The sequence below is a fragment of the Marmota marmota genome, unplaced genomic scaffold (genome assembly GCF_001458135.2).
Source record: "Marmota marmota marmota unplaced genomic scaffold, marMar, whole genome shotgun sequence".
Classification (NCBI taxonomy): domain Eukaryota; kingdom Metazoa; phylum Chordata; class Mammalia; order Rodentia; family Sciuridae; genus Marmota; species Marmota marmota.
This window is the reverse complement of record NW_025999945.1, coordinates 3,358,457-3,372,402: the sequence shown is the minus strand read 5'-3', so window position 1 is coordinate 3,372,402 and position 13,946 is coordinate 3,358,457. Positions and strand designations below refer to the sequence as shown.

The following is a 13,946-nucleotide window of genomic DNA, read 5'->3' as shown; positions in this document are numbered from 1 at the left end:
ATTTTTATTTAGGGAAACAAACTAACAAACCAGCATCAGCAATTAATAATTATACAATGCTTACCAAGTTTGTGCACATTTAACCTTAACTCTGTGAGATAGGCTTTACCTTCATTTAACAGAAAAACTAAACAAAGAAAGGTTAAGAAACTTGTCAAGTCACATAAGAAATAAGGGTTAAGAAGCTGCAATAGCAAAATAGAGACAGACGAGGTACAAGTACTATTAGCAAACGCCTATGCTGCTGTTTTGAACAAATAAATCCCTATTAAAATGGTGTTCATGTGGTTTAGTTGGAAAAAGCAGACCAATTACCATCTGGCTGAAACCTTTATTATTTCAGAAATAAGCATCCTATATACTTTGAGATGGTTAAAATAGTTATTTCTGGATTACTGTAATAAATATTTCTCAAAAACAGCAATCATCTCAATAATCATACATATTTCTTTCCATTCATTAAAGACTTCCAAAAATAACTCTTGTATCAAAAAACTTATAATCACAAAAAAGCTAAGTAGTGGTTTATGCAGGACAGAAAGAAAACTGCTAGTGGACACTAACGAAGCACTTTCCCTACTATAAGTCTGATTCATGTGTTTCACAAACACTACTTTTGCTTTGCTTGTTAAGTGCTTATTAGTCTCAGAGGGAATGCAAGAAACCAACAGTTTTATGAGAAAACTGCTTTCATAATCTCTAGTGTAAGCAACAGACTTTTCTGAAAAAGGCTCCTGAGTTTGAAGAGATAAGCAATTATAAACACATCTTTTGTGTACTTAAAAAAAAAAAGCATCAAGTTTCATGTTATGAATAAATATTTTATCTTGAAACAAAAGATTCAAAAGTAAAACTCACATAATTCTATCAGGAATTCTCCTTATGATTAACACTCGGGATTGCCCTAACAATGAGAAGCCAATCATTATATCCACAATGTAAAGACAGCAATGAGAAGCAGAGCAGATTTAATCACCTCTGTTTCATAGACACATGGGAAAATAGCAACTGTTCCAAATACCTAGATGACTCTTACTGGCTTCCCATGATCACATAGCTAAGACATATGAGTATTCAACAAAAGACTGCAGATGACCTTTTACTTCTCTCTGGTCTCTATACCAAAACCCATATTTTCAACATTCTGCATCCCCCCCCAAATATACAGGCAAACATGAGTTTGCTAACTTAACCCAATAAACTTAAAAGCTTAAATTCTTATAACACAAACCTTAGATTTCATATTTTGTTATAGTATTTTAAAAATGAAAATTGGAAATGTATATGCTTATTTGAAAGAGAACTATTGAATTTATTCTCTAGAAGAAAAAGCAAACCTGAAGGATCACATTACTGGAACATTTTAAACATGTTGACAACATATGTTCCTAACTTCTAAACATCACGGAAAGCTGCTTGTACAAACTATGTGACAAATATGTGCTGTTAAACAAGCAAGACATCTGATTCAGTAGCGAAGCCAGAAGCTGTTACTTCACTTCTTTCTGTTGCCTCCAGATGCTAGCATACTTGTAACTCGCATAAATATATTTAGTGTATCCATGTAGATTCCCAACATCCTAGGAAAGAAAATTATGCCCATTATAAATGATGCAATTCTAAAGCTTTTTTAATATGTAAAAGAAAAAGCAATATTTATTATCTGTTTTAAATACATGAAATAGAAATTTGTTAAAAATATGATGTTTAATTGCCAACAGAAGCCCTAAATTAGGAAATACAAGGTTTCCTTGTAATATACCAATCTTTTAAAATATTATAGGCAGTTTTTAAAACCGTTAGTCTATTCTCTGACCATCTGCTAGGAGTACAGCTTACTGCAAAATAGGCTGGGTGACAGACAATGAAATAATCAAGACAAAACCAAAAAAACACCTTTATTTTAAAAACTTGCTAGACACAAGTCTAGCATTTTAAAATATAACACACCTACCCTAATCCCCTTAGGAAAACTGCTCCAATCTGTAAGCTTTACAGCAACAATTTTTAAACCACTACATTAAGTTTTATTTTTAGATACAGAAAAACAAATTACTTTAAGAATGTGACAGACTTCATGAAATTCTAGAAATTTTTTTAAAATAAAATAAACTAGTTTGGTAGAATCCAAAGGGGGAAAAAGAGAATATATAATACTAAATGTCAACAAAAGTTCAATATCTTCAAAATACAACCTGTATGATGAAGAATATCTAATTTTTAGAATGATACTCATCCTTTAAAAATTCCAAGTCGATTATGTATTTTCCAAAAATATGTGATTAATATTTACCTTTTCTTTAGTTCTAAAGTCTGTCAAATATATACTATCCAAAAAACTGATGAAGAGGTCATTGTTGCACCCTAAGCCTAATTAACAAAAACAGGTAAAATACTTTGAATTGGACGAGTATATAGATATTACACTTAGTTGCAAAATGATTAGTTTTTTGGATACACACACAGTTTATTAAGAGACAGGAGATAAAACTGCAACAGAAATAAAATGGTAAAATTTGATGAAGTCATTGATGTTGGCTGAACTGTGTTTCGTCAAAAGATATGTTGAAGCCCAATCCTGGTACCTGCGAACATGACCTTTTTTGGAAATATGGTCTTTGAAGATGTAACCAAGATATAAGTTATGATGAGACCATACTGGAGTAGGATGGGCCTTTACTCTAAATATGACTGGTTGTCTTTTAAGAAGAGACAATGAGAGACATTTAGGGAGAATGCCAGTCAAGTTCAGTGATTGGAGTGATGTATCTACGAAAGTCAAGAAATGCCAACGGTTGCCAGTGTAACAAAAAGCTAAGAGAGGCATGGAACAGATTCTCCCTTAGAGGCCTCAAAAGGTACCAACCTTAATTTCATACTTCTGGCCTCTGGAACTGTAAGAGAATAAATTTTTGTTGTTTAAGTTATCAGCTTGTGATATTTCGTTATGGTACTACTCTAAGAAACTAACAAAGCCATAAACAAAAGAGACAAAAAAAACCCCCAAAACACCATAACAGTAACAATGGTAAAGACTACTTACGAATTGATGGGATCATATTTTTGAAATCCATATGCTGGTACTAGTTCTGCACGCTTGATTACTTTTTGAGTATCATACAGAAGGAACATGCTGAAAAGAACTAATCCACCATACATGGCCACTGAGTACAGAGTGGCACCAGCCACAGTGGTAGGTGGAAGAAACATAGACCCTGAAACCAAAATTTAAAGATAAATTAATTAATTAATTAATTAAATAATAAAATAAATTAAGATTTGTTAAAAAAGGAATTTATTATAACTGGACTAATAATTTAATTACTCAAATATCTTTGGTATACTGAACAATAAGACAAGTGAGTATATGTTCTAATGTTACTTATACTTGTTCAAAAATCCATGGCATTCATTCCTCCAATGGGTCTCCTGCCCATATCATAGGAAGATTCCTGTATCAGAGCAATTTTCATGTTCTCTAAACCATTTTAGATTTTATCTTATAAAATCAATAAGATTTTTTTTTTACATCAATGAAACCCAACCAAATTGGCATAAACTTTTAAAACAACTTTTAAAGAATGACTCTTAATTATAATATTTGAGTGTTTCGTATTTCAGGACATAAGAACCAAGTACTAAAAATGATAAGCATAGCAGCTTACCCAGTGAGGAAACAAAGACGAGACCCAGGCCTACTCCCAGGGGTGCTCCCATGTTCAGAAACTTCTCACTGGGGGCACACATGGCCACAGTGGAGAGGCCTCCCACAATGCCAGCTGTGTACCATGCAGCTCTAATAAGGAGAGGTCCCCCTAATATCGTCAGAGGAGCTACTACTGCACCCATCACACCTGGAGGAAGAGCAAGTTTTTGTTAAGTATTTACTAAATAACCACCAAAGAACAAATGCCATATTGAATGTACTATCTTAAAATATTGTGCCTTTGTTTTAAGCAATATTATAAAAAGCTTTCCCTTTAGATAATACTACCCTCCAAATTCCACAACCCACACCTGTGGCTATCCAAATTCTATTATTACATTAACATTATGTCCTAGTCAGTGACAACCTATAACAAACATTAACCTAACTTTATAAAAATTCCAAGTAGCTCACTATTTGGATCTAAACCCACTATCAGTTTTTTACAAAATTATAGATTCAAGAATTAAAGTAAAAAGGCTTAAAACAAAAATGAAAACTAGTGCTGCCAAAAGGGAATACAGTAAAATAAGAGCAAGAGTGTTATGATGGAAAGTGGAAAATACAGGAACTTACAGGACAGTGTTATTATTTGTGTACTAGAGAATGCTATCACAGCTTATAAAAATTATTTTAGATGTCAGATATTTATAAACATCTTCATAAAAATTATAGTGGAAAGCATTATTAATTTAAAGAACAAAGGTGATGCAAATGTAATTCGTTAATTGAGAAAAAAAGTCCTGGATAAGGCATTAGTCAAGTGCTGAGTAGAAGTTACCCTTTTGTTAAAATAGTTTATCTTACATAGAACAGGCAAGTGCTACCTATCTTCATGCTGAATTTTCAAAACTAGCGTGTCTCTTGGGCAAGAGCACCACTTTTAGATCAAGTAATAAGGTATGAATAAGTAATAAGGCATACTGGATTTCATGATGGCTAATTTAAAAACACCTTTTGTTCTAGGAAAGATAACTGGATAAAAATTTCGACCTGTGACATTTCTCTTAGGATTCCCATCAGTTTTGTAATTGGCAACAAACATTTTGGCAACTTTCTATACCTTCAATTTTTCCCTTTTTCTAAAAATACCAGACAAAAGGGGATCTCAGAAGATATGTATCAGATTTGAAATCCTCCTGACACTGGATACGATACACAAAGGTAAATCTATGCACATACTAGACTGCTACAGGAAATTAATACTGGGGTGGCTTAAAGTCTTAGTATCAGAAACAACCTTTCAAAGCAAAGGTTAAGCAATAATGTAACCAGTAATGACTACAGAAAATTTAGTTTTCTACATATACCATTTCACTAACTTATGTTAGTTGTGTTGACATTTACAACAATCATTTACAACTGTGAAGAGCCACTTAAAAAGGGCACAGTTTTCAAGGTTGTTCAGTAACAATTTAAAAACAGAACATACCAGAATGTAGCAACCAAGCAAGATGTTTTGGGCCTGGGCTTTGCTCATATGATATGGAGTGTACCAGCATTCCAGCTCCAATCATGGCTGCAAAGGTTGCACCAATTGTCTAAAATATATTGAAGAAAAAACACACAAAGAAACACCAGATCTTTAAATAAAAATAAAGATGTTTATAAATATCTGACACCATAAGTTTCAAATACAATTAGGCACTTCTAATAAACCAGTTTTTATAAAGGATAAATGGCATTCTATATTTTCCCAGCACATTAAGGCAATGGTTTATTTCAGTTTTGGTTAAGTTAGGAGAAATGCCTCCTCCTGCTATATATGAGGTTCTGCAGCTTCAAGTATACAAGTGGAGAATGGACTGGCACCAACATCTTTTAACAATTAACAAAATCCTTTCAAAAACCACAGAATAATTATTTTTGATTAAAATATATACTCTAATATAACACAAATAGCATGTGAAATATACATGTCTCTATCTTTATAAATGCATATATTTACTATGCAACATACATGTCTGTTTATACACACACACACACACACACACATATATATATATATACATTTCCTTGAAATAATTTTTAAAAGAGTCTGAAAAACTGAAGGCGAATGTCATAACATGTGGAAAACAATGAGATATAAGACCCCACATTTCTGTACCTGCAGGTTTGTGGCTGAATTTGTCATCATTCCTTTTCTTTGCCTATCTTAGGTGATTTCCAAGGTTGTAACATTTAAATGTTGTGTTATGACAAGAAGAAACGTGATAGGAATAAGAGTGAGTCCATTTTCAAGGAACTTAAGGCAGAGATTGCAAACATGTGTCTTTGGATAAAATCAGACAGCAGATATGCTTTGTTTGATCAACTATTCCTAAAATCTAAATGTTTTTAGATGCCTATAATCCCATGGGCCATACCAGGCCTCCTTATTCATCTGTATTGTCTGTCTAACCCAAGGGCATCAGAATTTTCAGCCTACGATATAAAGTACAGGTAAGCAGAACAGCTGTTTTTTCAGAGGACCAAAAAACCCCAATTAATGAAGAAAATTTTCAGATGGAGAGACAATTACCAAAAACTTCACGCTGCCTCCATGCATAACATTTTCAGGGTTTTTACTAAAATTACATTTATTTTCTTCAGAGGTCCTTCATGATTCAGTCTCATTTTTTGCCTTTTACCTTTCTACATTCTACATTCCAGGTACACTGACTGGTGTCTACTGGGCCTACGTACACCTCCTTGCTATAAGGCTGAGTTTCTGAACTTGAGTTTTTTCTATTAGGCACTTTGACTGCCCTAAAGCAGTGCCAGATGCCTCTCTATTCCAAAGCACTTGGGGCAAACTCACTTTATCTCATCTCCAAAAGGCTACATCTTCATTACTGTAGCACCTGTGTTTGATTTGCCCAACGATTTTACTTAATTATCCTTGAAAGCAGAGTAGAATAATCTTTTGACCAAAGAGGGTTGAGGGTACAGCTGCAGCTCAAAACTTCTTTAAGTCTTATTTTAAGGCCTAAAATTTTATGTACATTTAAATATTTTGTGTTTTATTACAAAAGTATTGTTTTAAATTATTCACCTTTGATTCAAACTGACATTGCTGGTGAGACTAACCATGTTCACTGTGCATTCATGAACCTCTAGGCTGAGAGATTCATGATATGCATGATCCTAGACTATGTTAAGTGTCCAAATGGTAATGATACCATAAATAGTTCTCTTCTTAGAAAGTAGAATATAATGGAACTACCACAAATCTGAAAGTTAGATGGATTTGGGTTCCTGACAGAGGGAACTGGTTAAGTACTACATAACCTCTCTCATCTCTTCCCTTAGTTTCATTTACTGTTGTAGTTAAGGTTGTTATCCTACGTTTCAGAGGTTATAAAGGCAAAGTTGGTATACCTGTTTCAGGTCTCTTCCACATCAATTCTGAAGATTCAAATACAAACCATATTTTTGCTTTTTTAGTCTCTTTAATGGCCTTCAATGGCTTAGGTAATCACCTTAGCTTAGAAATCAAACGTACTCTTTCTAACCATGTCTTCTTTACACTCCACACCTTAAACACATGAAACTTTACTCTTACTGGGATTGTAAGCCCCTTTTCAAATTAGATTTTCCTATCTCTTCTTTATTCAAGTTGTTTGGTAAAGCTGGATTACACTTAACCTTTTTCTAAAAATCAAATAAATATGTTAACTTTCAATAGCTCTGATGAAATGTCTCTTTCACAGAACTGCTCTAAGAGTCCAAGATAGATACAGTCTTTCTATTAACTTTTGTGCTTTCTACTTTTTATTACATATCCCATACCATGGAGTCCAGTTCAGCTTATACTAAATAGTGTGAAGAGGCCCCCATCTGAAATCTTATTTTGGTGTGTATAAAAATCCAAGCGTTCAAGAAATATTCAATGAACATAAAATCTTACATAAGGCCAAGAAGCTTAGGAATAACAGTGGCAGCACTATCCTACTCTTAATAGCACAGAATGCTTTATACTCAACAAAGAATAGCAGCTAAGAATGTACTTCCTTATTAATCTCAGCTGTACTAAAGAGACATATAATCATTTGAACTACAACTTTCCTAAAACTGTATACTTCCATTTACTACCCCAGTATAATTCATCTAATCTTTTGATCTTTACACTCACAAGAAAAATAAAAGCTGACTTACCACCCAAGAGCCTCTCATCATGAAGTTCATAAGAGCAGGCGTTCTAGACACTGCCAAGGCAGACAAAGTAGTTAAACCAATACTTCCTGCTAAGTACATATAGGTAGAATGAATTCTATCCTTCACATACTGAGGCCAAATTCTGTAAGAAACATGACATAGTTAGTTAGGGATATGAATTCTGGTTGAATCATTCACCGGCTCAGTGACATTAGGATAAATCACTTTAATATTCTCAATTGTATTCACTTCACTTATCATGGAAAGTAATTATGTATAACTTGAAGTTACTATAAAGATTAAAAAATATGAAACATAAACTTTTGGCACACCTAAAAAGCAACATATTTTCTCTTTGCTTAAACATGTATAGCCTTGGTAAAAGATGTTTACTTGGATTTGAATACATATAGGCCAAAAAAGCAAAAAGTGATTCTATTTTTATTCATGTATATACATAGATGAAGACTGGATACAAAACATTCCACTAGCGACTAAAGGTTAAAGATTAAAGAATGAGAATTGGAATCTTTATGGAAGGTTTCTGGGATCATCTGGGAACAAATTTACTCACACAGCCTTTTCAATAGCTCCAATCTCATTAGACATTCCCAAGCCATAGTAGCACAATGCTCCAAGACCAACAGCAGCTCCTCCAGCAACAAACCACCTTCCCATCTGATCAACTGCAGAACACAGGAGAAAATATAAGTTAATACTGTCATGTCTCAACTATACTAAAGTGCTGGAGGTAAAGCCTTCTTGACATTTATTAGGGGGGCATCAATGATATACTGTATTTCTTCATAATAGCTAGAATTATCTTGTGTGGACATATAGAAATGTTCTCAAGGTCAGGAGACCATACTGAAGAACACCTATAGCTAGGTGCTATAGCTCACATCTGCAATCCTAGCTACTTGGGAGGTTGAGGCAGGAGAACTTGAAATTGAGGCCAACATATTTAGAAATGGGAAAAAGCATTTTCCTATTTAGAAATGGGAGGGGGCAGATTTTATTAGCCTTCAACCTCATTCCAACAGTATTTTGGTGGGGTCTGCCAGTATATTTACAACTGTGGAGATGACTCTGTGAAATACTTTATTAAAAGGAGTTGGGGGGGTATGTTCTCATGGAATTTTTAGACAGTAAAAGATAAAAAGAAAATATTTATAAATAATCATCTATACTGTGTCCTAAAGTAGTATTAGCAAAGATAAAGCTTACATGGCATCTAGAAAGAGAACCAAAGAAGAAGAAAAAAAAATGTAATCAGTGTTTATGCAGTACAGTCAAGGGAGAGGATGCTCTTGTTTAGAGTATCAACAATTAACTTGTCAACTCTATCTCAATGGACAAAGATGTCATAAAGAGTATCTTTCCCTTTGATTTAAATTTGTTTACTAAGAACGTTACTATGCTGTTGCTATAGAATTATGATTTGTTCTCTAGGATCAGCCTAGTAATTGACTAGGGCTTTTTCCCATTGTAATACACTGCTGTTTTATAAGACTATTTAGCACTGGGAAGATTAACAGTCTAGTTATGGAATTACCAAAGCTGAAATCCAAACTGTGAACTGAAGTGACTTTATTTAAGATAATTCATTTCTGAAAGGTCCCAAATGGGCAGTTTGAGGTCCCTTCTTAGATAGCTAGGCTTTTCCGAATATGTATGTTTTGGGGCCATATTCTTAACATTATATGCTCAAATGAAGATTCTATATGTTAAATGAACTTCCTTAACAGACTATACCTTTAAAATTATGGCATATTAATAATCTTTTATATTTCTTCCTAAAAAAAAAAAAAAAAAAAGTAGAAGTAAAACTTTTCCTGGAAGAAATACATGTAACCTGGAACCACTGAATCCAATGCAAGGTACTAATGTGTTTTGGATCATTAGATCCTTGACAGAAATATGACCTTTCTTTCAGAAAATGCACATATATACAGGTTTGTAGATATTTTTAGGAAGCTATTCGTGGACTTCTTAAAACATCATATACTTCAGGTTAAAAACTAAAAACTACCACCTACTTTTAAATATTTTTTCCGCTGATGGTTCCATTGCAGCGTCTTTGAGTTCTTGGCCAGTTTTCCCACGGCGGATCCCAGTTCTTGTCCTGGTGGCATACTCCTGATATATATATACAAAGATATATTATCCATACCCAAACAGTATGTTTAATAATAAAATAGAGGCTCTCTTTACACTAAAAACTCTATAGTTAAAAGAAATTTGATACTCTCTATAATGTAATGTCAATAATATTCAACCAAATTAAACATGGAGCAAACTGTGCTTCCTCTTCATGGTGATTCACTAATTTATTATACACTTCTTGGTTTGAGTTTCAGAATTATTTCCTTTCATAAATTACATATTTTATTTATATACCCAGAATTATTATAAATCTCAAGATGAGAATCTAGTAGTATTTTTAAAAATACAAATAAATTATTAGCCATATTCTGTTATCTGAAAAATCGGTTCAAGGAAAAAAAAGTCTTCCTCCTGAATATGAAGTCAAGGGAAGCCATGACTGCTGCTTTTGTTTTGGCTCTTTTGCAATGCTGGAACAGTTAGTCCAAGATGGAAAAACTGACTTTCTAGCTACTGTGTATTCTCCTTAATTATCTCACAGTTCAAAACTTACACTCCTACTCACTTGATTACTAGGGGAGAACTCTGTTGTAAAAGAAAATGGGCTTCTCTCTAACCTGAGAGATTTCATCAGTCTCTGAATAAGAGCTAAAATAGTATCTTTACTAATTTATTAATAAGACATTGGCTCACTGGAGGGCAGAGGCTGTAGCTCAGTGGCAGAGAGCTTGCCTAGCATGTGTGAGGCCCTGTGTTGGATCCTTAGCACCACATAAAAATAAACAAACAAAAGCATTCTGTCCATCTACAATTAAAAAAAAAAAAAAAAGATAACATTGGCTCACTGAAAATATGAAAATATCTCCGGGTTCTTAAGCATTTGGTTATAGGCACCACTCAAAATTTCCTTGTTGCACCTACCATGTAATTACTGATCCCTTACTATTTACTCTCAATTTTCTGAGTGAGAAACCCCAAGAGATGTAAATCAAAGAAAAGCTATAGGAGCCCTTTTTCATACATAATAAAAAAGAACCAGGATGAAAGAAAATTGATGGGGAAAACCATCTAATTAGAGACATTACTGTTTTTGTATTCGCTTTTGTTTGGTAATAGGGAATGAACCCAAGGGCACTCTGTTACTGATTACATCCTCAGTCCTTTTTTTTTTTTTTGCCACGTGGAGATTAAAACCAGGGCCTTGTGCATATTAGGCAAGCACTCTACCGTTGAGCTACAAACCCCCGCCCCATCCCACATCCTTTTTCACTTTGAAACAGGGCCTTGCCAAGTTGCTAGGCCGGCCTCAAATTTATGATCCTCCTACCACAGCCTCTCCAGTTGCTGGAATTACAGGAGTGCACCACCTGCTGGCTATTACTATTAATTATTTTTAGTAAATCGTTACCTGTAAATCATTAAAAGCAGCAAAAAATCTCCCCAAACAAACCAACCCAAACCAATCTCAGGACATCAAGAGAAGCCAAACACTAAAAAGACAGAAAAAGACAATAGGAAAACATTCAAATTATCCTTACCCTGCTGGGTGTTAAGAGCCATTGATTCTTAGTGATGGAATTCTTCACAACAGGGGAGGTCTTGGTGAAAGCTGGATGGAAAACCCTGGAAGGTAGTGTCCGGAGACACACAAACCTTGCAGCCAGCATGGTGACACACCAGGTTTACCAAGCAGATCTAACCACTAGTTATAAAGACAAACAAAAAACAGAAAACCCCAAACAAAATCCATTAATTAAAGGAAGGACATGGAAGAGAAAGAGGATAGAAGGAATAACTTATCTTTTAGTAGGGCAAAAAATATGGAATAAAGCAACTTCTCTAATTTTCAATGAGGAGGCCTCTGCCTGTCTCTTCTAATTTAAGAAATCTATCCCATAGAACCCAGTTTGGGATGGACCACTAAATTAGATTTTAATTCCAATTTGACCAATAATAGGATGTATGACTCTGAGAAGTTATGTGTAAGTCAAAATGGATGTTACTATTTTTAACATGATTAAAGTCTGTGATAACTTTTAAAATATGTAATTTTGACTTTATTACTTATGCCTTTCTACAACTACAATAAGGGCAATTAATCTTTAAAAGCAAACTCAGTTACTCAGGTTTTCCTCATGTTACAATGGTGATTTCAAAGAAAAGCATGCTAAAATTTTGATTCTCTTAGCTCTGAGGGAGATTACACCAGAGAAGTGTTCAATAAGAAGTCAGGTAAATGTCTTTCTGCAATGCTAAGATGATTATGACAGACAGGTAAGAATGCAACTGAGAAGTGTAAGCCAACTTGGGCTACTAGCCCATTTTTGCCAATGATCTGTAGTGAATCTGAGGCAAGTGACCATCCTTCTGTGTCTCATTTTCTGAATCTTTAACGTAAGAAAACGTGACCAAAACAGTGTTCAGACCACATAGCTGATCCTGGGACTACAAGCTTTGAAACTGTCAAGATGCATCTTAAAATGTAGACTCCTGGGTATTACATTGCTTCTAGAGGGTCTACTTCTAGAAATGAACTAGTAATATGTTTAACTAGCCCCCGCCCCCCAAAGCTAAAAACTCTTGCTTTAGAACAGATGAATGTCTCCATCACTGCCACTGGACCTATGACTGGTGTACAACACTGGACATCTGTCCTTTGGGAAAATACCAAGACCTTCTGGTACTTGCATGCCATTACATCATCTCAACCCTTACCTTCCTCAGCCCACTGACTGGGGCAGGATGGCTTCGGTGTCCTGTAACACCCAGAGTGGGAATCCCGCTTCTACCACAGGTTAAAAGTGACCTTGAACAGGTATTAGACCTCTTAAACAAATACCTTAGCTAATTTTGTATAAAACACCACCGCCACCACCGCCCCTTACATAAGGCATGAGCTCCAGCGCCCGGTCTTCCATCCAGTACACTAGATTCCGCTGCTAACCAGACGGAAAGCCTCCGACCTTCCAAAGTGAGCGCACACTCTACGACACCCCGCCCCCGTGTGGGTCGCTCCGTTATCTGCCAAGGCCGCGGCAGTGAGGCTCGGAGGCTGGATGACTCAGCACCTTGTTGCCAAGCGGCAGCAACCAGCAAGGGAGGCTTTTGTCCGCTGGTCGGGGACCCCAAGGCTGCCGCTCATTCATGGGGGTCACCCACAGGATGGCGACTCTGACCCGCAGCCTAGCTGTGACAGCCAATGGAGCCGCCGCCTCCAGCCCCCACCTCCCCCAGTACCGCCCAGACGCCCCATAAAGCGGGCTTTAAAGAGTGTTGAGAGGGTCTCAAGTCGGTTCGAAGGAGAAGTACCTCAGTTCCCGGTCACCTCCTCCACGCAGTTCCCCTTCCGGGCCTGCGAAACGTGCACACCCCACCTCCTCGCCTTCCACCCACTCCCTACTGCCTGTGCGCGCGCAGTCTCCGAGGCTCACTGAGTGACGCCACATCCGGAGAAGATGTAAATAGTACAACCAATCATGAGAAAGCCTACGAAGGAAGGGTGGGCATAGTGGGGAGCCGGGGTTCCGGTTGGTGGGGCGGGACCAGTGGAGGATTGTGGTTGGAAACGTCACAGTCAGCGTCCATTTTGGGTGCGGGCTGGGAACCCCTCTCGGCCATATTTGCTCTGGGTAGTGGTGCTCTCTATTTTGTTCCAACCTTTATCCTCGTAGCTGATACAAATATTTAAAAAACCGAGTGTAATGTTACAGTCGAAAATGATTCATTCACTCTGTTCTATCCTAATGCCGCCTCTTGTGCTTTTATTGTGAGAGAAATAATCATGCCAAATGTGGTAATTTCTGACAGGAGCCAGACCATTTCTTGGGTCTGACCTAAAGAGTTAAGATTGTTGAGTCTCGAAATTGTTTGTCTTGTTTTAAATTGCCTTGAGACAGGACTTAAAGTTTCAGTCTGTACCTGTATAATAGGGCATATACAAGTGACTGTTCCTCCTTCCAGGGTTTTTCCGATGACTATTATGATGCTTTCATTGAGA

The 13,946-nt window shown here is 36.0% G+C and overlaps 1 protein-coding gene across 2 annotated transcripts; it reads right to left on the bottom strand.

Annotated features, from left to right (window-relative positions):
* Positions 1 to 311: 311 nt before the first annotated feature.
* Ghitm (growth hormone inducible transmembrane protein) lies at positions 312 to 13,408 on the bottom strand. 2 transcript variants are annotated; one of them, XM_015500062.2, is made up of 9 exons: positions 13,259 to 13,408; positions 11,488 to 11,651; positions 9,883 to 9,982; positions 8,418 to 8,529; positions 7,844 to 7,985; positions 5,139 to 5,247; positions 3,666 to 3,854; positions 3,044 to 3,215; positions 312 to 1,580 (listed from the first exon to the last, which is right to left on the bottom strand). In XM_015500062.2, exons 2-9 carry the CDS (start codon positions 11,614 to 11,616, stop codon positions 1,496 to 1,498), a joined length of 1,038 nt encoding a protein of 345 aa, XP_015355548.1. In that variant the 5' UTR covers positions 11,617 to 11,651; positions 13,259 to 13,408; the 3' UTR covers positions 312 to 1,495. The 2 variants fall into 2 exon arrangements, with proteins under 2 accessions (XP_015355548.1, XP_015355550.1); XM_015500064.2 differs by lacking the exon at positions 13,259 to 13,408 and adding an exon at positions 12,665 to 12,761.
* Between the last annotated feature and the right edge of the window lie 538 nt (positions 13,409 to 13,946).